General features: G+C 39.1%; 2 protein-coding genes across 4 annotated transcripts in view; both read left to right on the plus strand.

Annotated features, from left to right (window-relative positions):
- Positions 1-433: 433 nt before the first annotated feature.
- Positions 434-6026, plus strand: LOC111635359 (ubiquinone biosynthesis O-methyltransferase, mitochondrial-like). The gene is made up of 6 exons (XM_023380300.1): positions 434-1406; positions 3170-3409; positions 3473-3632; positions 4455-4587; positions 5657-5703; positions 5774-6026. The coding sequence occupies exons 1-4, from the start codon at positions 1230-1232 to the stop codon at positions 4565-4567; spliced, it is 690 nt and encodes a 229-aa protein (XP_023236068.1). The 5' UTR covers positions 434-1229; the 3' UTR covers positions 4568-4587; positions 5657-5703; positions 5774-6026.
- A 910-nt stretch (positions 6027-6936) lies between these two features.
- LOC111635349 (rab effector Noc2-like) overlaps positions 6937-27426 on the plus strand; it is a 75825-nt gene continuing 55335 nt past the window's right edge. The window contains exons 1-4 of one of the 3 annotated variants that reach the window (XM_023380289.1): positions 6937-7123; positions 17209-17324; positions 25610-25753; positions 27004-27133. In XM_023380289.1, coding sequence (XP_023236057.1) covers positions 17248-17324; positions 25610-25753; positions 27004-27133 — 351 coding nt within the window. In that variant the 5' untranslated portion in view covers positions 6937-7123; positions 17209-17247. Of the gene's footprint in view, positions 7124-14897; positions 14987-15324; positions 15830-17208; positions 17325-25609; positions 25754-27003; positions 27134-27426 lie in introns of those variants that run through there. The other 2 variants (XM_023380288.1, XM_023380290.1) reach the window with 2 other exon arrangements.

The following is a 27426-nucleotide window of genomic DNA, read 5'->3' on the forward strand; positions in this document are numbered from 1 at the left end:
CCAGTTTCCCTTAAAAACACCTCCCAGAAGGCATTTCACCCTAGTCAGATCGCCCAAGTGTTGCGTTGCCATAACTTAACAATGAAACAAACTCTTTCCGTAAGGAACAAGAAATTGATCTAAAGTTGATTGTCTTACTCTTTTAATCAAAATTTTTCTCAAATGCGATAGCGCATTGTCGTTTTCTATTGCCACTATGACTTTTTTCTTTCTTTGATACCATATTGATTAAATATATAAATCACAAAACTGAAAAAAAGAAGTATAGCACAAACACTCGGAAAAGCAATGCTTAACTCGTGCATGCGTAACACCAACTAAAATTTGACACGATATACCGTTACGTTCGTTATCCGAATTTTGTTCGTTATCTGAGACAAAATTTTTGCAAAATAAAAGTTCGTTAACCGATTTGGTCGTTAACCAGGACGTTCGTTAACCGGGGTTCCACTGTACTAAAAATGCCCTAGTTTAATTAATAAGTGGCAGGCCGATCACAATAGTCAGTGAAATTTTACACAGGAAATACAGAACTGGTTTAGGAAAATGTATTTTGATTACATTAAGCAGCCGATAACAGTAACCAGTAGTGGCAATAAACAAAAGATACTGTACTTAAATTTTTCTCTCCCTCTCTCTCTCTCTCAGGCGCAAAGATAATTGAAGGAAATAATTTTGAGAAGATTTAGTATAATGTACAAAGAATTTTGATGTAAAAGATAAAAATCAATACTGCACAAATGAATACAAAAACTGCTTTAATTTTCCATAGTGTATGTTCAAAATGTCTTAGTCCAGCTAGAAAGCGCTTGTGGAATCTACGCGCAGCTTCTCATATATTTTGGTTTATTTCTTTCTAAAGTATAATCATTTCACACTACTGTTGACGAATTTAAGGCATTGCAGCACACTCTACCAGTTAGTGTACAGCGTGTTGCCAATCGTCACACGATTTGTGAAGATTGTTTTTAATTTGCATTTTGTTCTTACGTATGGATAATTTACATACTTCCACGAAACTATCACAATATAGATATTCTCTTTTCGAATGATTACTTTGGTTCTATTGTAAATATTGTAGCGGAACCGATGCATCATTTGTACACTACCGACATAAGGTTTAAGACCAAGAGGATAAGTTAATTACATTTATTGTAACTAGTTCAGGCTTTTCAACAGTAACCAAGCGCAAGAATTTAATGTAAAAATTGTTATACCTGGCTTTAGTGATGGCAAAATCTCACGACATCGAGATAAGAATAAAGGATGGTCGTATAGATCCCTTTTGTCCAATTTGTCTGTCCACAAAGTCCCAAAGCAGTCGGACGACTGTGGCCATCCTTCCAAGAGTTGTAGCGCACCTACCGTTTCGTTCCGACATAGGTTGGACGTTATCTGGTCGAAAGGTAAAACCATTTCCAACAAGTTTTAACCTTTTGTAAAAACGAATTCTTTTCTTTACCCTCTTCCTTTACATTGTTTTTAAAAGTACGCACAGCTTTTATTTTTATATATATTATACATTTACGCAGTTTTTTATTCTCCATCCCACCCGAATTTTATAAATCAATAACGCAGATTTAAATACACTCTTCCTAACTATGGTCCGAAACAGACCGACCGGGGACTTAGTCGCTTTGGGAAACGTCCGTAGCCAGCTTATAAGAACGGCCCAGACCAATCTTTTCCTCTACGGTACCGCACCGATCTAGACACAAATTTTTGCCTACTCCGTATCTGTGTGGGCCAGACAGAAATTTTCGACGGATGGCGCCATCTGTTACGATATTTTTACTGGTAACTATTATAAAATGGGAAAAACTTAATTTTTAAGGTAGGGACGAATGCTGATAACGCCGCTAAGTCCCATCCTACGGGAGTTATCTCCATCTTTAATTTACTAGTATCGAGATCCCTCTAATAAACAAACTCCCCGCAAAATTTCGGAAATTTTCCACTAAATGCGCGGGAGTTATTAAGCTCGGAACGGGGTCGCCGCGCAGTAACAACGGCACTGCGCGTACAGAGAAACCCCGATACTTTTTCCTTTCCGAGTCCAAATACGTAAAAATCTGGGAGGGTGACGGCCAAACTTTCCCTACGTTATACGTTGTAGGCGGGAAAGTAAAAGATAGCCCGCATCGATCGTACGAGTAAAAGACGAATGGTGCGGAGCGGATAATTATAAAAGGGAACGGTGGTTTTGCCAGTTACAGAGTTGCAAAATTCCCAGCAAATTTTCGACTGGCTAAAAACAGGCCCTCTTAGCGCCCACGGGGGAAGGAGTCGAAAAAGCGGCACTCGAGCCATAATTTCGTAAAGCGGAGTAGGCGGTGGCCCTCCGTCTTCTAAATACGATAGAGAGTAATGCCGCGGAATCAATTCGTTACCGATGCCTCTATCGTCGGCTTAAAAATAAACTCTTTCGGAGGCGAATAAATAGACGGGTTAGTTAATTCGACATTTTATTTATCCCTGGGTTAAAGCCGCTCCGCTCTTTCTCTCGCCGCCTTCAAAATTTCTACTTCGTCCACTTCCAAATTAACGGATCGTTATCCGTTTTAACCGGCGCTTCGACACTCCCCCGTCCCTCGGCTTCTGTTACTTTAACCGACGAATTGGGCGGTGGAATCGCCGCTCGTTGAATAAATACAATGACGGAAGTAGACGCTTTTGACGGTTACGCGGGGGTAAAGGGGTACGTTTACCCCCGTCTTGCACGCGCAACCCGTAAGCGTGGTGGACGTCGTCTCTCGGTTTTCTGTCACGCTTCCCGGGCGCGACTTTATTCCGCCTTCCGCCGGCCGCGGACGTCGTATTTACCGGGAAGGAAGCGGGCAGAGGCGGTCGCGCATTTATCCGCGATCCGGGCAGAGACTTTTTTCTCGGCCCGGTTGGAGAGAAGATCGGCAGGAATTTGCTTACCGACTCGTTTGGCTCCCGATATTTACCACCCGCGACGATTCTTTTCTCTGGCCGCAAGTTTTCCTCTTTCTCTTCCGCCACGTACTTATGTTTTCGCTCTTCCCGTCGTTACTGAACGTAGGGAATTTCTGCTTCCGGGTTTTCGTCTTTCTCCGTCTTTCCGCGCTTTCCCGGCGGAAGAAAGTTATAAAAAAATCGTCCGCGGAGGCGGAGGGAAATTAACGGACGAATTTTTTTTTTCTAGGCGCTGGCCACTCTGGGAGCGTCGGTGACCGGACTGGACCCTTGTCCGCAAGTGATCCGAGCGGCCCGAATCCGTCTGTCGGCCCGTCCCCGCATCCGGGACCGGGTGGAATACGTTTGCGGCACGGTGGAAGAGTGGAGCGCGGGGGGCCGCCGCTACCACGCGGCGGTGGCCAGCGAAGTGCTGGAACACGTGGACCGTTTGGACCGATTTTTGGCCGACTGCGTGGCCTCGCTGAAGGTGAGTCGAGCGCTTTGAGAAAGGGAGAAAACGCGCTAATCTGCCGACGCTTTTCCGCCGTAGGACAACGGATCGCTGTTCGTCACCACCGTGGACAGAACCGCGGCCTCCTACCTGCTGGGCATCGTGGCAGCCGAATACGTCCTGGGACTGTTACCCGCGGGCACGCACCGCTGGAGCAAGTTCGTTTCGCCCCGCGAACTGCGACGCATCTTGGAAGAAAGTAAGTCTTACCCGGGCAACGGCTGCCAGGTTTCCTTCGCCGCGTCTTACGCCGGCCGAACGGAGACGAGCGAAAACGGTTTAGCCGGAACACGCCCGGACCTGGATAAATAATGTAGGCCACAGAAAGGCCCCCGCAGCAAATACCGGAGTTTTTCCGTTCGGTCCCGATTTGTGCCGCGGGTGCCACGCGCATTAAGAAGCCGCGCCCCGATTTCCCTCCTTCGGTAAAGGGAGGTTCCCGCTCCCTGTCCGCAGGGGTCGACGGCTACGCCATACGCCCGAAAAAACTAAGACCGGGTACGGCGCCGACGGTCTTCGGCCCGAGTCCGGAAGGGGCGGAACCGACGCCAATTTTTCTCGGGCCCGCATCGGTTTCGACGAGTGGGCCGGCGCCGGTAGTGTACGTCGGCCGGCGGAAATGCGCCCGCCCTTTTCCTACAGAAGACCAGGCGCTACTCGGACTCCTAACGGCCAGGGAATTACTGCGCCACTTCGGCACCCTTTACGCTTAAAATAGTCGACCTTTCGGGCGGACGACCGGCCGTTTCCTTCCACTTTCAATTTATAAATTTCGTGTGGCGCGGGTCCGGGTCTTCCCGTCCCGTCCCACCAATTCTTACCTTCGACGGGTCTTTTCCTTCCCGCCGCCGACGGTGCGTAAACGAGTTTCTCCCGGCGGCGGAAGGGCTTAACGAAACGGAAAATTTCTCGTTAGCCGCCGCTCGTCCTATTATTCGCTCGACCGGCGGATTAACGGAAGAAACGGTAAACGCGGCGCGGAGAAAAGGATAGACCCGCGGTAATCCGCTTTCTTTTTCAGACGGTTGTCGCCTTCGACTGATCCACGGCACCCTGTATCGACCCTGGTCCCATGGCTGGAGTTGGCAGACCCACCGGGGTCTGTCCTACGCCCTTCACGCCGTTCGAACCTAGACCGCCCCGCCGACCTTTCGGTGAGTGACGATCTCCTTCTACCCGGTCTCCGCCAGATAAGGGGAAGACGAACGATCCCGGCTGCCTAATCCCGATTTACGACCTCCGTTTTTCTCTTTAATCTCCCGTGTGTCCGTCTCGGCGGAAGTCGGAAAAAAAGCGGACCGCCGTTATACTGGACCCGAAGCGTTCCGCTAGGATCTTCCGACCAGAAAGGCGGAGGGTCACCCCCGCCTCCTCTCGCCCCGGAACGAAAAGCGCAATTCCTCCGGTCTCCGTCTTCTCGGTGAGAAAGGAGGGAGGACGGCCGGCGCTTTCTTCTTTGTCGGGGCGCCGTGGCGGGCTTTCGACCGGCCGAGAAAGACGGCCGTTCCGCGCCGGCCGGAGGGGGAAGGACGAAGGCGAAACGTCCGGATTGGAGGGAAAGAAGCGAGTGGGCAGAGAATGCCGCCGAATTAACGGGCGGAGATAAGGCACGCGGCCGGGCCTTTAAAAGGAAGAGGTCGTCCTGCGGTGGCAGATTCGGCGGAAATCTCTTCCGAGACGACACCATGCAGTCCGCAATTCGCCCGCCCGCTCTCTGTCTGCTCTTCCTCCTCGTGTGCGTCTACGGACGCCGCTACTCCGACCCGGCCACCGCCCGGGAACCGCTCTCCCGCTCGGCCCGCCTCTCCCCCGAGGAACGGAAGGACGGGGCTTCCGGCCCGGAGGCCGCCGCCGGGATGCGCCGGACGGGCCACCGCCGGGACCCCGGGAGGGAGGAGAGGACGGCGGGCCGAGAAGAGGCCGGAAGAGAGGGACGGACCGCCCCGGAGGCGGAGGAGGTGGGTAGAAGAGAGAGAAGGGCGGAGAGAGCGTCCGACGGAAACCGGAGGAGAAACGGACGGGAAGAGGAGGGAAGAGAAGATTCCCGGGGTACGAAGAGCGTCCGAGGGGGAAGAGGAGGAGAAGGAAGGGAAGAAGCCCGAATCCGCGGGAACCGGGCCGACGGACGGGAGGAGAGCCGACTTGTGGTAAGACGGAAGGCGGGCGCCGGGAGAGACCGCGTTGGGATCGGACCGGCTAATTGCGGGTTTTTTTTCTTTTCAGGGCAAGGAGAGAAGAGAGGGAGACGGCCTTTTCTCGGACGCCGCAGGGTGAGTAGCCGATCGGCGCGCGCCACAGCCGCCACTTTTGTCTCTTTGTAACGGTGTGGTGTGGTCGCAGGTGGAAGAAGACCGCCGCCGGAGGAGGAGACTGCCTGGCCACTCTGCTGGGAGCGGCCGGAGCCCTGGCCGCCCTCGCCTTCCGACCCAAGTCTTGGCACATTCTGGTCTGAATCTGGAGTTTTTCGCCCTCAATAAACCGTTGACTTCTTCCGACTCTCTCTTTTTTCCGCTTCCGCTCTTTTCTCGCGGTGCGTCACTTTCCGAAAGTTTTAAGAACTGGTTTTTTATCGGCGGCGCGAAGCGTTCGGTCGGGGGTGGAACGCGTAACGGCGGACGGGAAAATGAATTAGTCCGGGTTTGCAAAGAATCGACTTGGAATATCGGGAAAAGCGCGCGAAAGAAGTGACGGGACGGAAGCCTTTAGTGATTTCGACTCCGTCTTCCGCCCAAATTAATCGGCGGAACGAAGGTCGGATTCTGCCGGAAGAGCGTCTTTTGAGAGAGAACCCTTCGGACCGGATTTGAATCCTGTCGAAATTATAATTTTAAACTGCACCGTCGTCCGTCTTTCCTTAATCTCGAGAACAGAGACGAAAGACGAAGCCGCATACGGAAACCTTATTTCCATTCAAAACTTCCCCCGAAAGCGGTTAAAGATAACCCGCGCCACTTAAAGATAAAGGAAAAATGTTAAAGGAAAAGTACGATGTACTGTACGGGGGCGAGCCACTACGGCACTAATTTCACGCGGAGAGGGCATATTTTAAATTTAAAATGTATCTGAATTTCCGCTGCCCGGGGTAAATAAGTCTAAAGCGGTGTTTCTCAACGGGGGCGACTACCAGCAATTTATATCTTGGGGGGTGAAAAACAATTTTCTGGCCAATATACTAAAACATTACATTAAGAATAATTAGATATTTTATACGTTATATCGTACAATAATTAAACAAATAACATTATACTAGTCACTAGTCTATTGGAAGCGGTACGGATTTGGCATCAGCCTCGGCCCTCGGCATAGGAATTTTGAAGCCAAGGGGGCGACGATTCGTTAGAGATCGAGAAACACCGGTCTAAAGCCCGGTACTGGCGTAAGGAAAGGGACGGCGGAAACCTTCGACGTTACGTGTCGCGCGTACTGGCGGGCGGAAATTACTCTACGAAACGCGCCATCTGCCAGTCGTAAATATAAACTAGCTACTACGCGTGCCAGTAGTCGAAAATGGCGTCTACCGGGATTGCTTCGTCGTATCGATTAAACTTTTTGCCTTCGATCTAACGGCAAATTAAAAACCCGAAAAACGAATAATTTGGATAGGAAAAATATTTTAAATCGTCGAAAGTTAGGAGTAGCCAATACTTTCGTCGCCGAATTACGATTACTCCGTTACCAATACTTTACGCGGTAAGTACGTCTATTTGACAATATTTAAATCGGATAGTAATACAGCGTATTAGTGTACAAATAAAGCTTTTTAGCTGGCCCACCGCCGTAGTTCGCACGTGATCTTTACGACGACGTTGCTAAACGGCCTTCCTATAGGTCTAATTTTTGCCGTTCCGCTTCCCTCGCCGGCGAAAGTGACGTCATTTTGGTGTTGCAGACGTAACTCTCGAGTTTCTTTGGTGAATCCGATATAATTCTTTATTCCTAACGGCGTGTTTTCCTAAGGTTTGCTCTCCTTTCGTTAACGCACCGTAAACATTTGGCGCTCTTTTGAAAATTACTTTAGAGCCTTTATAATTTGCCGTTTATTTCGTTACGTTCTTCGTGTTCCTGTTAAAATTGTCCGGCTAAAATTTTCATTTACGAAAGAAATACGATAGAACTGGTTTAAGAAGCTCCCGCGTGACGAGTCTCGGCATTTACACCGTACGATGTGTTAAAATTTTCCTTGTAAGAAATATACGTCCCATCGACGATATTTTACCCATTTAAGAAGTTTATGTCGAAAAATCCTAATCTTTTTCCTCGACTGTTTTATCGCTTGTAAAAACAGTACTTTTAGTAAGCCGTATTGTATATCAAACACTTGAAAACGCCAGGTGGTCGCTAAATTAGCTCGGGTTTTATTCTTTCGACCGTACTCCCCCATTCGCTGTCCGTTTGTAAGGCGTTGTTGTTATAAAGGATTACGGGGCTATCTGTTACGTAAACTGACTTTGCCCTAAGGGTTAAAAAGAAGGCTGGGAAGAACTTAAGATTGAGAAAGAAAGATTAATTGGAAAGTGAAAATGAAGGGGAAGGGCCCCGAGAGCCGCATCGGTATTTATTACGACCAAAATTATACAAAAATAACAAAATGCGACGAATATACAAATATTTACAATAGTGGATGAGTTACAACAATATATACAGTAAAAACAAAATATAAAAATAATAACGAATAAAGGCAGATGCACAAAGCCATAGCCCGAAAATTGGCGCAATGATGCGGCTATTACAATAGGAAAAATTTTAACGGTAAGGAGCATCGTTTACGTAAGGATAAACACTGCGCTGCTTCCCACCACCTGAGCGAGAATACAAAAGGTTGAGAAATTAAACACAAAAGAAAATTGGCTGTGCCGACGTGTCAGAAAATGCAAAGGATAAGTGCAGTGTAGAACGCGAAGTAACGCGTTACATTGCAGTGAAAATAACAATTAACCAAAGCAGTGAGGAGAGCACAAAAACTTCGCGTACAGTCGTGTGGACGGGCAACGCAATGTCCTGGTCGTTACCGACGGGAAAGTTGCAGACCACAGCTTTGACAGCCAGAATGATGAATCATCATTTTCGCCACCGTTATCGTAGCAGTTGTCCTCGTCCTTGTTATCATTGTTGATGTCGGTAGAAGCTGGTAAGTCGTTATTACTCATTTGGTTGGGCTCAGTATACATTGGCGTAAATAGGTGATCTGGGTGAGAGTCCTGGTCTTGGTGATAAATTTGCTGAATGCCCGTGACTAAGTCCTTTTCGTTAGGAGGCCAGTTGTAGCCGGCATGGAGGCACGCGGGCTCGAACTGGTGCGTTGATTTTCGTAGTTGGTACATTCGTGTAAGAAATGATTTACGTCATCTTCGATCGTTGTCGATATCACAATTTTCAGACTTTGTTTTCCGAAAGCGGTAGCGGTAACTGTGGAAGTTCCCGTGCTGGATGAAGCGCTGGGTGATACCAAAAGAGGGTTCGAAATGTTTATTATTAATCCTCGTGAATGGAGGAGAAGAATTTGTAACACTGTCTTCCCATAGTTGATTTTCCTGCCATAGCCTATCGGTGATGTCTTTAATATTCTTATTGATGTTTTTCAGAGGGATCCTACTGGAATTTACTGTTGTATTTGAATCAGTCGTCCTTTTAGCCAACTAGTCGGCCTGTTCGTTGCCATCGTGGCCCTTGTTGGCCGGGATCCAATGAAAAGTAGCGTGGTGTTTGGTACGAATGGCTTCAGCGATTTGAATAAGATTAATGCCAGCTTGGAGTTGGCAGTTTTATTCTTGAGAATATGCAGTGTAGCTCTGATGTCTGTGAATATTCTTATATAATAGTTGCTATTTTTTTTTGGATGTTTTAGAGCAGCGCTGTCCAACTGGCGGCCCGCGGGCCGTATACGGCCCGCCAAATAATTTTTACGGCCCGCGAGTACATTTTACAATGAATAAATTTATGTTACTAAATTATTATTATTAATATTAAAATTCTTTTACTACCGTGTTTACCCGAAAATAAGACAGTGCCTTATATTAATTTTTGCTCTGAAAAATGCGCTAGGTCTTATTTTTTCCAGGAAGAAGAATTCACATTTATTATTGAACAAAAAAATTCCCAAGTCGAACTTAGACGAGAGTGACGTATATCCGGTGTGTCGAACTGTCGCCTTTTTATAGCGTCGAGATCGGACTCGCTGACCAATTAGTGCTCACTGAACCGTAGCACTATGCAAATGTCATGTGGCGTGATTCCCAGCCGACCAATTAGCCATCACCAACCTTCTTGGCCCCCGAAATGTTTGGTGAAGAAAATATGGCCCGCGGGCTATGATAAGTTGGACAGCGCTGTTTTAGAGCATTAGACACGGCCCAATTTCTGCTTGGATCACTGTGCAATAGGTGGCCATTTTCATGAAAGCCTAGTAAGTTGTATGGTTGTAAGGCTTGCGCCCGACACTCTTGCAGGAAAAGACAGGAATACTCATTCACCTTTCTCACGATCTGTCGGGTCTAGGCGAGAAGTTACATCGTACGAGGGTAGTGATACTGGACAGAGATTAACACTGACACGGATTGACAGTAATAAGTTATTGACTTTTTAAAGTAGGGTGAATACAAACTAGGCCTATATTTTTAAATATTTTTAAAAAATTAAAAATTTCATTGCGATTTCCGACCCCCCCTAATTAATCTATACTGCTATATAAAGAGACAACGTATTTTTCGTTTGTGACCACTAACCGTGAAAACTACTGAACCAATCGTTACCAAATTTTAACTGTAGCATCTTTATGACTTCCGAAATGTTTACCACTAATCAAACCTGCAGATTTTTTATTAATTAAATAAAACTACAATGGATATCATCTAGGGTTAAGGCTTTTATGTCCAATTGATGGTGCTACGAGTATGATGTCCTAAGTTTGCTTTTCTGTGAGGATGAACTAAAGCAGATCATCTATCTATCTATATAAATAAAAATGTAATGTTCGTTTGTTCCTACTAATTCCTTTGAAATTTTCACACGACGCTGCATTCGAATACGCACGTGTTTTTATATATACGTGTCGAAATTCCCCCACCTGGGGGGAGATGAACAGGATTAAGGCTTACCGTAAAGAACTCTGCTTCTATTTATACTATCTTAGATGCGGTTTTTTGCGTTTTTGATTGCGTTTTAATAGGGTACGTCAACAGAATGTACTACACTAAGAAGGAATTTTTCGAAAAATTCCCCCCACACGGGGGAAGTGTTATACATTTATAATAGATACATTTTGAGCCACAACAACGCGTGGCGGGGTCNGGCCTTAACTACCGAGTTTTTCGTAACACTATGTAAACTTGACGAGTTATAATGTTTTCTTTTTCATTATACGATTTCGAGCCAAAACTTCTTAAAATAAATTTTCAATATCGCGATTACATTCCGAATCGCTAGCCACAATATAAGGGCTAAAATTAAAAATAAAATGATAAAAACTTACTCGGTAAAATAAAATGTGTGATGGATATACAATTATACGTACCCGGTACAAAATATTCAATTGTACGAATATACTTTTAAAGATAATTATAATTATACAGTAGAACCTCGATTATCCGGACTAATTGGGGATGAAGGTAGTCCGGATAAGGAAAAATCCGGATAATCGAAACAAATACTTTAATTTGTCTTTTAATGATAATATAACACGTTTTCTTTTCGATGACATATCGGTAATATTAAAAGTAAATACTGTATTTAAATCGTGATCAAATTTTCAAGAAACAAACGTTCGTATCGAATTTAGACTACTAGTGACCAACGCTAACAGACTACCTATTGTTTAAAAGGCCCTCTGGTGGCGCAAGAAGACGGATTTTATAAAATAAAAAGCAGTTGAAACTGCATTTTTATAAATAAAAATTTGACAAACTAGTTATCGTTTTATGACGAGTAAAATTTTTTCGTCGCGTTTGCGGCTTTTAAGTAATGCATAAACCTTCGAGGCGCGAGGCCCTTCGGACCGCGAGGCATAGGCGGTGGCCTATGCCTCGCAGTCCACGTCGTCCATGCCTTACGCCGCCCTTGGTCAAAGAATTGATGTAATTTGAATATAAATTATTTATAAATACGTATATCAAGTTTTTTATTACTACGTAAAATATATTTAAGAGTTTACGACCACTGTGCTGGGTGAGACGTTGTTGAAACAAAAAAAGTTATGCATTCCAGTGCAAATCAGCAAATTCGTAAAATTTTTGTTTATTTTGAACAATCCGGATAATCGAAAATCCGGATAATGGAGGTCCGGATAATAGAGGTTCTACTGTATATAGTTTTGTGAAGAAACGTACATAAAAATAACATAAAATATTCTTTACTTTTTAAAACAATCCACTTAGTTAAAATTGCTGGTGGATGGAATCAAAGACGGTCTTGGTAGGTGTGCGGTGCGTGCGTGCCGATACCGGTTAATGTCACATCACCAGTATACCTCAAAGGATGCGACGGGGTTGTTGTAGATTTTAAACGTTTCTCACCATAGCTGTAAAAATCTAAATTTGTTAAACTTAATTGTCATTTGTTTACTAACTAACATTCCTTTTAGGACCGGGTATCCACGGAAATTTCCAAAATTTACAACTAATCGGTCACTCTAGTCGAACTGGAAAAATTTCTGTCTAATATTTGGAAGAAATCAGTCCTTGCTGTACTCGGCTAGAGATTGGTTCGGTTAAGCTTTCGTTTAAGTAAAATTTCGGCTCTCATCAGGGTTTTTTTACGTCCCCAATTCCTCAATCGCTTAATTATTTAACTACTTCTTAAGTAGAAATAAGTCGAAATCGGTTACTTCGTACTCGAATATTTGTAGTCTCGGGAATAAAGTGGAAAGACAAATTTTTATGACAACGGATACGTAAATCGTAAATTTAAGGAAAATAAATTCTAGATCTTTTTCTGTACCTCGTGCATCTCTCTCATTCATTAAATTTATTGTAAATGATGCTACCGAAGTAACAGTTAATTTTTTAACATTATACAAGAATTGTACACGTTTTTTTCTACATCTCCTTAAAGATGGGATATAGGAAATCGTAATATCACCGGTTTAAAATCAAAATTCGTAGGTAATATAAGATGGGAGAGCGGAATAAAAGCAGAATAAATACAGTATATCAAATATTTAAAGGATTTTTTAAAACTCCTGTCAACTATACAGAACTATCGTAAAAACGTACCAGTAAATTTCTGTCGGTCAGGTTAAGTTATAAATCTACTGGCGATTCACATAATGGGGCGAGGGTGGCCAAATATCTAGCGGACGGGCGGCTAACAGCCTCAAACCGGTCCTGGATAAATTATTGGAAGCATTTTGCTGCGTAGCTTTCACCGGCTAAACCGGATAGGCTGGTGCTCTGTAAAGCGCGTGCGCGAATGCTTATAATCCGGCTGCTTGGAAGCTGACCCGGTTTCGACAATACGGCGCTTCCATTTCGCCACTGATATTCGAATATGCAACAGCGATCTTATCGTTTTTTTCACACGTAGTGTGGAAATTTGTAATAAGATACATAATGCGGTTATAATGAAATATTAATTTTAATTAATTGAACGTACGTTAAAATATGAAAATAATCGCGCGATACGTCTTTAGTTTTTAGAAAATACGAGGGAAGCGGCGCGCCGCTTCCCTCGTATTTTATTAATTAAGGAATGCAAATATTTTCTTAGCTTTTAGCAAAAATAATAATTACGAAATGTAAATTGCGTGGTAATTTTAGCCACAGAAAAAAATCGACAAATATAAATTTCGATTAATTAAGTATTTAAACGCGGCGCTTCCACCGCTTCCAAGGACGGCACGCTACTGATCAGGACCCGCTCTAGGGGAGGACGAGTCGTTTATTTGTCCGGGGTGACAAATCTAAAGGGCGGCATTTTGGTTGCGAATGTGACACAATATTTATAATTTAAATACTTAATTAATCGAAATTTATATTTGTCGATTTTTTTCTGTGGCTAAAATTACCACGCAATTTACATTTCGTAATTATTATTTTTGCTAAAAGCTAAGAAAATATTTGCATTCCTTAATTAATAAAATACGAGGGAAGCGGCGCGCCGCTTCCCTCGTATTTTCTAAAAACTAAAGACGTATCGCGCGATTATTTTCATATTTTAACGTACGTTCAATTAATTAAAATTAATATTTCATTATAACCGCATTATGTATCTTATTACAAATTTCCACACTACGTGTGAAAAAAACGATAAGATCGCTGTTGCATATTCGAATATCAGTGGCGAAATGGAAGCGCCGTATTGTCGAAACCGGGTCAGCTTCCAAGCAGCCGGATTATAAGCATTCGCGCACGCGCTTTACAGAGCACCAGCCTATCCGGTTTAGCCGGTGAAAGCTACGCAGCAAAATGCTTCCAATAATTTATCCAGGACCGGTTTGAGGCTGTTAGCCGCCCGTCCGCTAGATATTTGGCCACCCTCGCCCCATTATGTGAATCGCCAGTAGATTTATAACTTAACCTGACCGACAGAAATTTACTGGTACGTTTTTACGATAGTTCTGTATAGTTGACAGGAGTTTTAAAAAATCCTTTAAATATTTGATATACTGTATTTATTCTGCTTTTATTCCGCTCTCCCATCTTATATTACCTACGAATTTTGATTTTAAACCGGTGATATTACGANTCCTTAATTTAGCATTTTTTGTTCTCAGAAAACTTTCAGATGAATCATTATTTTTTGTCACATATGCTTTAATAAGGACTTTGAAATATTTATCTGCTAATAATTTAATACAATTGTCACAAACACCTTTAATATTTGCATTCTTTAAGAAATAATTAATTAACTTAGTTTTAATTCCACATGGGCTCTGTAACAAAAATATATTAAAATTGTTTTGAAATATTGCTGACATTTCTGAAGATAATTTTTTCCCACACCCATTTGGATACAGCATTATGCAATTGTCATCATATTTTTTTCATTTCTATGTGAAAATTGCCCATCTTTTCCCGTAAAATGGTCAGAACACACGACGTAGTTTCTATTTAAATATTCTGGCCCTTTTGTTAAAATATTGTCTAAGTCGGACCTTCTGCTTTTAACAACCCAGTGAGTGCATCTGAAAATCAATATAAACACATACGTTGAATGATAACAATATTTTAAATGAGGAATGTTGATATAAATGAAAACAATGTAATTGCTTATGAATTTACTTACACTTGTTTGTTTTTAGGCAATCTGTAAAACGACTCGCCATCACTTTGTATCTTATAGTTAAAGCAGCCATACATAGCGCAAATAACCCCTCTTCCGGCCATTCTAATTATTATCAGATGTAAAAATGTTCAAAACTATATTAATTAACCTTTACCGTTCCGCTTTGCCGGCTTCTGACGGCGTCGTATCACCCCTGCAGGATTTCCGTTGCCCGATAAACGGCGGACGTTAAATTTATAATTCGTTTTTTCCCAGAGAATTTCTGTCAATGCGGGCGACGTCCGGTAGAGGGCCGCCGGCAGAGGTTTCCGACGGTGGACGGATGTCTGTCTGCGGGTAAGCCTACTTCTTTCTTTTATTAAATTGGAGTCGGCAGGAGACGGAACTTCCGGTCCGGAAACCGAAACTCCCAACCGCGGGTTTCGGTCGACGTTTAAGACGACCACTTTGCGTCTGCGGACGACGGTCTCTGGTTGCTAGGTGCAAGCGATGCGTTTCCTCTCGGTCGTCGGTCGGACCGGACGAGAAAGGCGGTAAATTAGCGAGTGCAGCGCGTACTTCTCCGTTGGTAAACGTCGACGATCCGCTTCGTACCGGTACTTAAAAGTAAAGACCTGACTCCGGCTTACGTATTATACGTTCGCTAGGGAATTTTGCCGAGTGCAAATTACGCCCGGTAAACAAACGTTCGGTGGCGTAAAAATACATACAGTAAATATATAATATGGCCCTCTCCATTGACCTCTTAAGGCCAATCGGAAGGTCCAAAAACATTTATTTTTCAAATTAAGTATGTCTACAATTTACTATTATAAAATTAGAAACAAATTCCGTCCAAATCCCAGCAAAATAAGTTATTTCTAATTTTGTAAAATTTTGCCGGCCCCATTTGCCGTAAAGAAATTAAAACCGTTGACCCGTTACGTTCGGCGGTTTTTATTTCTTTTGTTAACTCTAATCGGCGTCGATTCTTTAAGCCGCCGTGTCTCCAGAAAGCGTTGGTTTGGAGTAATACGCCAGTTTGTCTGTTTGGTTTTTAATTGCATCCGAACGAGGCAAAATAACCGGGTGAAAGTTTTGCTTTTGTTGTTTAATGGTACGACCGTTTGCGTTTTGTTAAGTTTCGTACGGTCCTCGTCCATACCCAGTGCCGAGTTTTAAGCCTCTTCCACCGCTTTGATGGGTTTTTACTATACGATTACTAATTGTGATGCATTTATACGGCACGGTGGGTGATCGGTTAACGAACGTAATCCGTTCCAAGACTTTGTTCGCTATCCGAATTGTTCGTTAACCGATTATCGATTTAACATAAGTTTCTATGGGAATTTGATTAATTCGTTCTGGAGACCCCCAAAATAAAAAAAGTATATATTGTAATTTTTTACTACGTTTATTCGTATTGTGGAAAATCGTAAGACTTAGAGGTCTTGCTAATTGTAAGTGTAGGTGAATTACCACGTGGGAAAGGATGCCAAGAAACAGTTTTTTGTTCTTTCATAAGTTTATATATATATATATTCGTACAAATTACACTAAGGTCCACTGGATACAATGGTATACACATAAAATGTTCTCACCGTTACAATATCATAGTTCTAGGTGTTTCACTCCTTGTAATCCAAATCCGCTTCGGGAACAAAGAAAAACTAATTCACAGTAGAAGGAGCACTTTCACATTCACCAACTCCTCTAAATCACTCGGCACGAGAGTGTCCCCTAACCGGTCAATGTCCGTCTTAAATACCTCCCCTTTTTCACCAGGTTGCCAACCCCTTTCCCCACGGCTGAAAAGTAGCCAAAAAAGCAAAAAAAAAAAAAAAAAAAAAAAAACTATACGACACGTATAAGGCAGAGGGCTGCAACCACACAGTATGTAATAATAAAAATACATATATACACGTCTTGCATTTTTATTAGTCATACTTTTTTTGTTTCTGGTGGTTAAAGAATCTGTCTAATGTCGATTGCTTTTCTCTCTTCTTCGTGATTTTTCAGAAGTAACTAATAGCATTGTAATTGTAGAGATCCCTAGGCCTATTAACCTCGACTTGGTTTGGATGCCATTTTAAGACCGTTGTTCTGACATCTTCCTACTTCTTCAAAAGATCTTTAATAGCAGATATCGGCATAAATCTGCATTTTCGGAAGAAAACGTAAAAGAATTGTTTCTGTCAGAAATACAAAAGACTGGAATTACAAGGGAGAGTTTCAAAGTTTGGGGGAATACTATCCGATTAGTATATACTGGGTAGAACGTCGATGTCGACGTCTCCCGCGCTCCGAAAAGTTTCGAATTGTTGCCCGAAGACAAAGGAAGACCAATCGGTATTCGTTATTTTACGTCGCTTCTTGTGTTTGTTCGGTGAAGTGTTCGTTATCCGAACGTGTGCTCGTTGTCCGATCATAAAAATCTTTCGCGAAAGTGTTCGTTATCCTATTTGTTTGTTAACTGATCTGTTTGTTAACCGATCACCCACTGTATTTAAAAATTTATTCCCAATATATTTTTATATATATTTTGGAAGCAACATATTTATACGCTTATATTTTTTCAGTATGAAGATTTGTAATTTTTGACCCGTTAACGTAAACGAATGACGATGGTCGACTTCGGAGTGTCGAGAGACAGATGGGTTTGTCCGTCCGACAGGGAGTTAGCTCTGAGGGCTAAGTACGTTACGTTTTAGATAGCTAAAGTATAAGTTTTTGTAAGACTCGTATGTTATAATTTTTTAATTTGAAATAACTTTTCGTTCTGGCAATGCTCTGCAAATTTTTGGCTTTCTTTTTAGCAAAACTTTTTCACTCTTCTCCAACTGCATTTTCAAAAATAACAAAAACTATAATATGACATATAAACAAAATAAAACAGCATTTGATTTACTATGCGTGTACACTATGGTTTCTCTGACTTTAACAGTTATATATCTTTTATAATCACTGAATTATTAAAATTAAAAATGTTTTATTAAATAAAAGTAATTTATATGTTGCTAATCCATAACTGTAAAACTACATGACTTTCAAAAAAAATTACTACTTATTAATCATTAACAAATACTGTACAATCTATTGTACAGTATTTGTTCAGGTATCTATTGTACCTGAAGAAGGCCATTCAAAACAAACAAAAACGTTTGTACCTGTGATTAAACTGCTAGAAACAAAGTGTGAAAGGTTTTGTCTTACTTATTTTAAGTAGTTCTAGCTTTGAATGCATAGAATTGATTATTTTAATTTAATTTATAAACTTACTTGTCTCTTAATATATTTTCTAAACTTTATAAAATATTAATAAACTGCAATACAATACAGCTTGAACCTCGTGCCAAATATCACATAAAAGGAAGTAAAAACGATGACGAGGGAACTGTTGAAGTGTCTTTTAATAAATATTAATAAAATTTAGTTAATAATTACATTAGAAGTATTCAAACTCTATATTAAATTTGTAATATTCACTAAAACTATTAATTTGGGTTAATAGCAATCAAATGTTGTACTATTTTATATTAGTTTACAACAAATATGCAAATTTTTAGTAGCGAAAGGGTCGCAGAGAAAGACGACGATATTACATTAGAATAAATTCTACAATTTTCAAAAATGGGAGAAGACTTAAATGTAAATATTCAAAATATTATAGCAGGATTTAAATGTTTGTATCTATGCAAATATTTGACGAAGCTAGAGAAAGCTATAAAATTGTTAAAGGAAGTCAAATAAAAATATGGGCATTACAGAAATTTCCTGAACTGAACAGATCAATTAAGTTCACAGCTAGTGATTCCTAGGTTGCTAAATTTAAAAAAGAATACAGATTAGTATCTCGATAAATTACAAAACTTGTAAATAAAACAGGTATTTCTGTTTTACTTACAAGTTTTGTAATTTTTAAAACAAAAAGGATATTTTAATAAAAGCTGCACAATTTCAAACAACAGGAAAAAATTTATTGCCATCTTATTTGCGTAACTTTATATTCAATACGGATCAGTGTGGTTTTTCGTATTAAACGATTTCACCAAGAACACTTTCATATAAAGGGGAAAAAAATACTATTGGATTTGCACATTCTCCAAGTAAAACAGTTACACATTCTTACATTGTTCAATATTTAATTAATGCTAATGGACAGGTTGTAGGTAATGTATTTATTTGCTTACAAGAGGCTGATGGAACCTTTGGACTTAGAGTTCAAAGATTGCTGTTTAATGCCCCAAATGTTACTATGACAGCTAGCTCATCTGGCAAATTATTCACTGCAATTATTATAAACTATGTAAAAGATGTATTATCTTGTGGTCTGAAGACCACATGTTCTGTTGCATAACCAGCTCCTTGGTTGGGCTAGATTAAAGGAGGGAGAGAAGGATATCGTGCATGTTTAATGGAGGAAGAAGGTCTTTTTTTTTTTTTTTGGAAGAAAGAAAAAGGAGGGAAGACATGTATATGAGAGTCACGAGTTTGTTTGTTTTTTTGTGTGTGTTGTGTTCTTTGTTTTATTGTTTGTTATAGCAAAAGGACAGAGAAGTGCTCGGAAGGACTAAAATAAAGTTTAAATTCCTTGCATTGGAGTCATAGAGTGTGTGATTTATTTCTTTAAAGTTTGTTTGTTTTGTTCCTGCATGGGAAATACTCTATAGATCGAGTACTTCCCCACATAATTGGCATCTGCAACAGGATTTGCTCTCAAGACTCCATTTTCACACCAAGTTATAATAGTTCAAGTTGTGAAAATGCATTCAATGAAAATGGAACCCGAAACTCAGATTAGTTCAGCAGAACAGTCAGCGATGTGTCCACCATTAATTGCCAGGTGCCTCGGAATGGTCCCCACATTCACAGGAACCCCATCAGACATGATTTCAATTAGAGAATTTTTTTAGAATTTGAGAGCGTTGCTAAGCTAGCTGCATGGAGAAAGTTGGATTACCTTACAATAGACAGTGCTAGGCTAAAAGGAAAACCCTAACTTTTCTTAATAAGGCCCGGGCTATGTATGGAGAAGACTATAATAAAATAAGGGAAAGAATCACTAGAAAATTTTGATAATGCGTGAAGGATGGCAGAGAGGCTTTAAGACAATATACAGGTATTAGGCAACGGAAAGAGGAAGATCTATGGAAGTTCTGCATTCGCCCATGCAAAGCGGTTGACCAAGTGATTGAGGCTAATCCACGTGAACCTAATAAACGACTACTTCTGGATCAGTTTATTAGGAGGGATAGATATTTGTTTACATTGTAAAGTACTGAACTATCAACCCATATTGTTTGATGAAGCAGCTGAACTGGCAGAGAAGGCTAATGAGGTTGAGCAAAGGTGTTTTTTGTAAAGAGAGCACATGTTATGTTAATATGGCAGAAATCATCGCAAAAACTGAGGAGGATGTCACCAACAATAAAGCAGCAGGTGAACACAAGGAAGGCAATTTGAGAGAAACTGTAGAGAAGCTTGTAAGACAGGTGGCAGAACTTTTGGAAAACATGAGTCGAATGACAGCTACAAAATATATGTGTTACGCTTTTAGTCACCTGGGACATATTGCACGTAACTGCCCAACAAAAACAAAACAACAGTTAAACTAACAAGGGCTTGCAATAGTGGCCAGGATCATAAGCTCAGACATGTTTGTAAGCTGGCCCTGAACATAAGATGAAACATGAATAGTTTACTGGCATGTGGAGAAGCAATTGGTACAAAGGTGGTCAGATTTCTCATTGATACAGGCCGGAAAGGTTGTTAATGAATCTCAACACAATAAGGATGCTACTAGATGTAGATAATTGCGAGATAGTCAATGAAACACTATCGGTGAAGGGGATAAGTGGACCAACTGTAACTTGTGAACCCGTAATTTGTATGAAGTTCTGATGTGGTGGCAAGGTCATATAACAGAAGTTTGGGAGCATCAAAGCAAATATGTTCATTGATTATGTGAAATCCGGAATTTTTACCGAATTTCCTGATTAATATCCCGCATTTTTCTAAAATCCCAATTAAATTTTCCGTTTAAACCCTAAACTAAAACCTAACTTAAAAAAAAGGGAAAACTTCCAATCTCCCCTTTCATTCAAAGTAAACATCCGTCCATTTCAAAAACAATCCCACATTCCAACTCCTAAGTTGATAGTTAGCATGGGCTGAAGGACAACTTTGACCCATCCGAGTACCTTTTACCTCGCAACAATTGGTCACATGACCATTCTCCCACGACGAAACTATAAAAGCCACTTGCTTCCCCCTCTTGGGGGAGTCGTTCATCTGCCGTCACTTTAATACTGTGTCCTACAAATATTATATCCTACAAATATTGTCCTAAGAATCTTATATCCTACGAATACAGTGTCCTATGAATCCTATGTGATCTTTCATATATTACATTTAATCGTATTTTCCTCAACGAGCAACATAAATTTTTTCCTCAAAGGATTATCTTCAGAAAGAGGGATGGAACAAATTTTTGTGAACTCTCTCTCGGCCCTTCGCGTTTTAGGGACTCAGATTTTTCCCTTGAAATTAGTTATTGTAATATCTGTGTAGCTAATAAATCGTTGTTATCTTGTTAAATTGGTGTCCTCTATTACTCGTATATCGCCTGTCATCTTACCGACGGCACTCCTCCCTCTGCCACGCGACCCGAAACATTAAATCCCGTTACAGCGGGAAAAGGGATAAATTTTAATCCATTTTGCAGTGAGAAGGTTTAGCAACCTGTTGCCGAATCGGGAGACCTACACCCTCCCGGCGGTTCACAATTATGTATAATGCCATTGTTGGAATCAACTTCTCCTGTGAAAGTCTGAGGTGATATACAAATTGTTATATAAAATTAGCACATGGGCACAGGAAGACGAAAGTACAGAGTGTATGTTCACAGTGATAAATCATGCCACATGTACAATTCCTAAGGGAATAAAGGTGGATCATATCCCTCCTCCCCACCAAAGTAAAATGTTTAACTTGATACATACCTTCTCTTCTTGCTTCGCCTCAAAGCTTGAAAACCTAACAGGAACCTTGAAATTTTGCCATAATATCGAGCTTTCCGAGTTTACACTGATAAACACTCGACAATATAGGATACCTCACATTATGCTTCCCAAGTTAGAAGAGAAAATAAATTCCTACCTGGAGTCTGGAATCATAGAAGAGAGTAATTCTCCTTGGAACTTGCTCATACACATTGTAAACAAAGACAACGGAGACATTAGATTTATGTTGGACCTATGACAGATAAATGACATAACTATTAGTCTGGACTTCCCTATGATTAGGGTTGATGATATTCTGATACAATTTAGAGGAAGTAGGGTGTTCTCAATCCTTGATTTGAGCATGGGGTACTTTCAAATCCCCATTGAGAAGAAGAAAAGGGAGGTCTTTGCTTTTTCCATGCCCTGGGGAAATATCAACTATGTCACATGCCCCAGGAGGAAAAAACAGTGGTCGTTACTTCCAGACTGTAATGAATTGCAACTTGGCTCATTTCATAGGACATTCATGCTTTGTCTTTCAAGACAATGTTGTCCTATTCTCCAGTGATTTAGATGAACATATATCATTCATCCATAAAGTGATGGACACCATAAATAAGTCAGAACTAAAATTGAATCAAGAGAAGTGTAAATTTTGTGTCCCCGAGATAAGATATCTAGGTCACATCATAAATGGAAAGGGGATCAAAACTGACCCTGAGAATGTCAAAGCAATAACAGACGTACTGGCACCATCTCACACAAAAGATGTTACAACATTCCTTGGAATGGTCAATTACTACTGACCATTTACTTAAAATCTTGCCCATATAGTACAGCCCTTAACTGACTTAAGTAAAAAGGGGGCAAAGTTCAATTGGAATTATGAATGTGAGAAGAGTTTTAAGAGGATTAAAGAAATGTTAGTCAACACCCAAAAATTGGGACACTCTGATTTTGAGAGTGAATTCCTTTTAAGTACCGACGCCAGCGAGTGATGCATAGGTGCAGTGTTGAACCAGAGAGTGGGGGAGAATGAACTTGTCAGTCCAATAGGATTTTATAGTAAGAAGCTACAAGGAAACGAGAGAATGTATTCAACCATGGAAAAAGAATGTAAGGCCATCGTCCTAGCATTATGTCATTTTAGATATCTTGTCCTCGGACGCCTGGTGATTGTTTATTCCAATCATAAGCCTCTCTGAAACATATGCAGAATTACAACTGTCGCCTAATGAGATGGGCAATGGAGTTGAGCGAATATGATCTAACTTTGGCTCATATAAAAGGAAAAGAGAACGTGGTTGTGGATTTTCTCTCAAGGGTTCACAGTGAGGTGATCACAAATAATGTGACATTGAATCAGTCTAGACCTGTGGAAGTGATTGACAAAATCATAATAGAGTCTCAGGACACCAATAAAATTTTCAACCCCATTAAACATAAGATTTTTGGGATAGAGAGACCAAACAACATGGTAGACATGCCTGTAGAGAATTTTGATATTATCAACAGTGACAATTAACCAAGTAGATGATGACTGTTGAATGATTAAAAGATGTGTTGTGAAAGTGCAGTTAGTCAAATTATTTCGACACATCATTGTCTACAAACATCGCTAAACCCAATATATAATATACTAGTAGCCCAGGACGCCCCCTAGTGGGCGTTGTTTACAAATTTCCATGAAGCACGGTTCCTTTGACTTTTTTTTTCCTATCAATATGCTGTACAGCTCTGTTAAAGTCCCAATGGTAAGATTAGGTGAAGAGGTGGCGACCCCCCCAAACTGTAGCCCTTTGTGCGAACAATAAAGGCAAAGGAACCATACCCCTACTCGCGACCCTTCGTGAGATATAAGCCCCTGAAATAATAAATTCATATTACAAATATACTGAATTATTTATATTGGTATATTGACCAAATAATAATTTATTGCCAAATGAATAATAATAATTCATATTGTTAATTTAAATAAGAATTAAAATTGTTAATTTGAATGTTTGAAATATGACACACGATAGGGGCGCCTCTNAAGATTGTAATGTTTAATACAGGTAACTTATACGAAGGCTCTATGTATAAACTATTCCAGAAATTTTTGCCCATTTCAACAGCAGGAAGTCGCCTAAGCAGTTTTTACTGTATATTAAAGCTGAATGATTGCAATTATATTGGACTTTGTTACTACTACTATTATTAATTAAATACTAAGTAATTTGGCACTAGAGACAGATTTTAGGCACCATGTCTTGCTAAATTTAGTAACTGTAATTAAATTGATGTTTTAATAATTAATTTAGAAGGGGCTGGAAGAAGAGAATTCACCCAAAGATTCGAACCCACAACTCCTGCTTACTGAGTTGTGGGTTCGAGTCCCGTTCTGGGCCGATATTTATAATATGGTATTTCAAACATCTATAAATTAAAATTTATAAGAAGTACTAATTATTCCACCAAAGTATACATCTACATGCCAACCTTTAAATGTTGGATTTCATAGACAAGTAAAACTTTTAGCTAAAGAATTTTAAATGCTATACAATTATTTTCTAATGATTCTTGGATGAAATTGTTTTGGACAACTAGAAATGGCATAATAAAATTACATTCAATTTTTCATCATCAGTTATCTGCTTCAATATTTAATAATTTTATTAAATATGCATGGTTTGCTTGTGGACTCATGCACAAAAAATGTGAATTTTTAAATGTAAAACAAAAGTGCTTTTCTTTTTTAAACACTAACAGTTTAAATTGTGTTGAGAATAATTGCCAAAATCTTTGATTTGTTGAATGTGCATGATGTCAACAAGTTTTGTTTATTTTGTTTTGTTGAAAAATATCACTTAAATAGTTGTCTGTCTAATCATTTGTGAATGTAATTACTTTTCTGTTAAATATATCTAATAAAATGTATTTACTTATTATGTTTTGATTATTTTATTTATATTTATTCTATCATTACTTTTATATTATATTTTATTGTTAAAGTAGTGTATATATATATATAATTTTTCATATAACATTTATTTGAGTTTATTTTTTATTCTACTCTGTAAATGTAATATCGTCATCCTCATCCACAATCTTTTCACTACTAAAAAATTTGAATATTTGTGTTAAACTAATATAAAATAGTACCAGTGGTGTGCCATCCTTGAAGCTGTGGAAACATCGCTTCCCTTGTATTTTCTAAAATTAAATACATATTGTGTGATTATTTTCATATTTGAACATACTTTGAATTAATTAAAATTAATTGCATATGTATCTTATTGCAAATTTCTATACTTATATTATGAAAATTGTTTTTCATAATATTTAAAATTAACATTTAAAAGTGATAATTCTAAAGATTTTATGTCTGAAAATCTGTTAATATAATTATAATTAAATATAGCTTAAACGTACATAAAAATAACATTGAATCTTCTTTACTTTTTAAATCTTAAAACCATGAATGCACTTAGGGCGGCATTCATGGTTTTAAGTGGCAAATGGATAGAATTGTTGGAATCTGTATATGGTATTTTGGTGTGTAGCATCCACCAACTAAACTGTCATAGGTTGGTCTTTGTAAAGCACCAAAAATGTGAAAAAAATGAGTCATGTAGTTTTACAATTATGGATTAGCAACATATAAATTACTTTTATTTAATAAAACATTTTTAATTTTAATAATTCAGTGATTATAAAAAATATATAACCGTTAATTTAAAGTCAGAGAAACCATAGTGTATGTGCATAGTAAATCAAATGCTGTTTTATTTTGTTTATAGTTTATTTTGTTCAGTAGAAAAAATATATATAGGACATAAAGGACTAGGAAACAATATAAGTAAGAAGAGTTGAAATTGGAGAGTTTTGGATGATGTTCTTTGTTGGTGTAATTTGTGATTTATTCAATGTTATTAATAACATACTTGTAATTTGAACTTTTAATTTTGTTAATTTATATTTAATTTTTGAACAGATTGAATACAGGATGGTCTGTGAAGACGAGTATTTTAAACTCATATGTTAAACCCCAACAAATCAGCGATGTTGAAATTGAAACGGTAATTAAAGTATTGAAACGAGCAGAATGTATTGAACAAGTAGAGAAAGAAAGAATTGGGTATGAAAAATTATGTTTTTGTTATTTATTTTACTGGAAAATATGAATAAGTACAGTTTTGTAATTAATTCAATGAAAATCTTCAATTACAGAAAGAAAACATTTCTCATATTAATGTCTTTCTCTACTAATGAAAAGTTGATACGTATAAACTGTAAAATAACCTCTTCAATATCTTAATTCTCCAGTATAAACAAAAGTTACTAACGTTTTTGATCTAAGAGAGGATAAAGATCTTAGTCTTAGATCGAAAACATTAGTTGGTTTTGTTTTGTACTGGAAAATTAAGGTATTAAAAGGGTTAAACCGTGATGGGATGTACAAAGGAGCATAAGTTGGTTTGATATGTAAACCAAATTCAGAATAAACCCAATTTATTTGAGAGAACAAACATTTTAAACTTTTTCCAATAGTCATCTTTAGGTTCTAAAGATGAAATACAAAGTAAATTGAATACCTAATTCAAAAGTATTCATCTGATCTTAAAGTTGCATGTGTTAAAGTTGCATGTGTAAGAGCTGAACAACTAATTAATTAATACAAAAATAATCAAAAGTAAATACAGAAAAATAAAATGCTAAATGCATAAATAACTAATAAATAATTAATTAATAAACAAGCAATTAATCAATATTAAAATAAGCAAAGGTAAATGTAGAAAATATAACACCAATTGCATAAATAACTAATACAAAATAAGAAAAAAGTAAATACAGAAAATAAAACCAAAATAAATTAACCACAAAACTATACAAATCAAGCATTGATTACAAAAAAGAAAAATAACATATTGAGTTACTGTCTCTACTGTATTTTTTTTTTCATTTATGTTTATATAAATACAGTAGAGACAGAAACTCAACTTTCAATAGCTCAATATCCTGTTAAACTTGTGTTGTTCAAAAGAAAAAAAATACATGTTACAGAAATAAAAATTAGATTATTAATTACAACACTAGGATCAAATCAGTTATTATTCTTCACTAGCAACACTTCATAATAGCATAAATTTCACATGTTAACAAAGAATATAATACTTTTACAAAAATTGCCCTGTTTAGACTAGTATCATTGCAATGCCTATCATGTTTTCAGTAATTTATCATCCTCTCTGTCCATGTTAAGTCAAGTTTGTGGGAATACTATAATAATAAATTATAAATCAGTAACTGGATTTACAGTTTTTGTAGTTTTGTATTATATAATTAAAGTTATATTTTGTAATCTATCTAAATTATTTTTCATTTCAGGAGATTAGTAGAGCGACTAGAGAACATGAAGAAAAATGCTATTGGAAATGGAGTATCTCAATGCATTTTGTGTGCCGATAAATTTGGCTTACTTGGAGCCACACCAGTACCGTGCCACGATTGTTGTAAAGTAATGTCTTTTATTTTAATCCTATAAATTAAAGAGAAACTTTGTTTGTTTGTGGACAGTTGTATTTGCGCGAGTCCTTTGTGCACACATTTGTGTTTGGATTTGCAGTGTTATTTAATTTTCTTTTTTTCTATTGACTTTTTTGGAAAATTTATCTCTTTTTTTACTTACATACTTTCTTGCAAATTTGTTTTGTTGTGTTTTACAGAAAAATTTAATGAATAACTATAGAAGTTTATTTTAGCAAATGAATGATGTCACTACTAGGGATTGCAATTGCTGGATCCCTCATC

The sequence above is a fragment of the Centruroides sculpturatus genome, unplaced genomic scaffold (assembly GCF_000671375.1).
Source record: "Centruroides sculpturatus isolate CEXI.00-Female unplaced genomic scaffold, Cexi_2.0 scaffold916, whole genome shotgun sequence".
NCBI lineage: Eukaryota > Metazoa > Arthropoda > Arachnida > Scorpiones > Buthidae > Centruroides > Centruroides sculpturatus.

Excerpts from the sequence above, each read along its gene's own strand:
- LOC111635359 (XM_023380300.1), top strand. The coding sequence starts at position 1,230 with ATGGCAAAATCTCACGACATCGAGATAAGAATAAAGGATGGTCGTATA. Across the intron at positions 1,407-3,169 it reads GGACGTTATCTGGTCGAAAG|GCGCTGGCCACTCTGGGAGC; the intron begins GTAAAACCATTT and ends TTTTTTTTCTAG. Across the intron at positions 3,410-3,472 it reads ACTGCGTGGCCTCGCTGAAG|GACAACGGATCGCTGTTCGT; the intron begins GTGAGTCGAGCG and ends TTTCCGCCGTAG.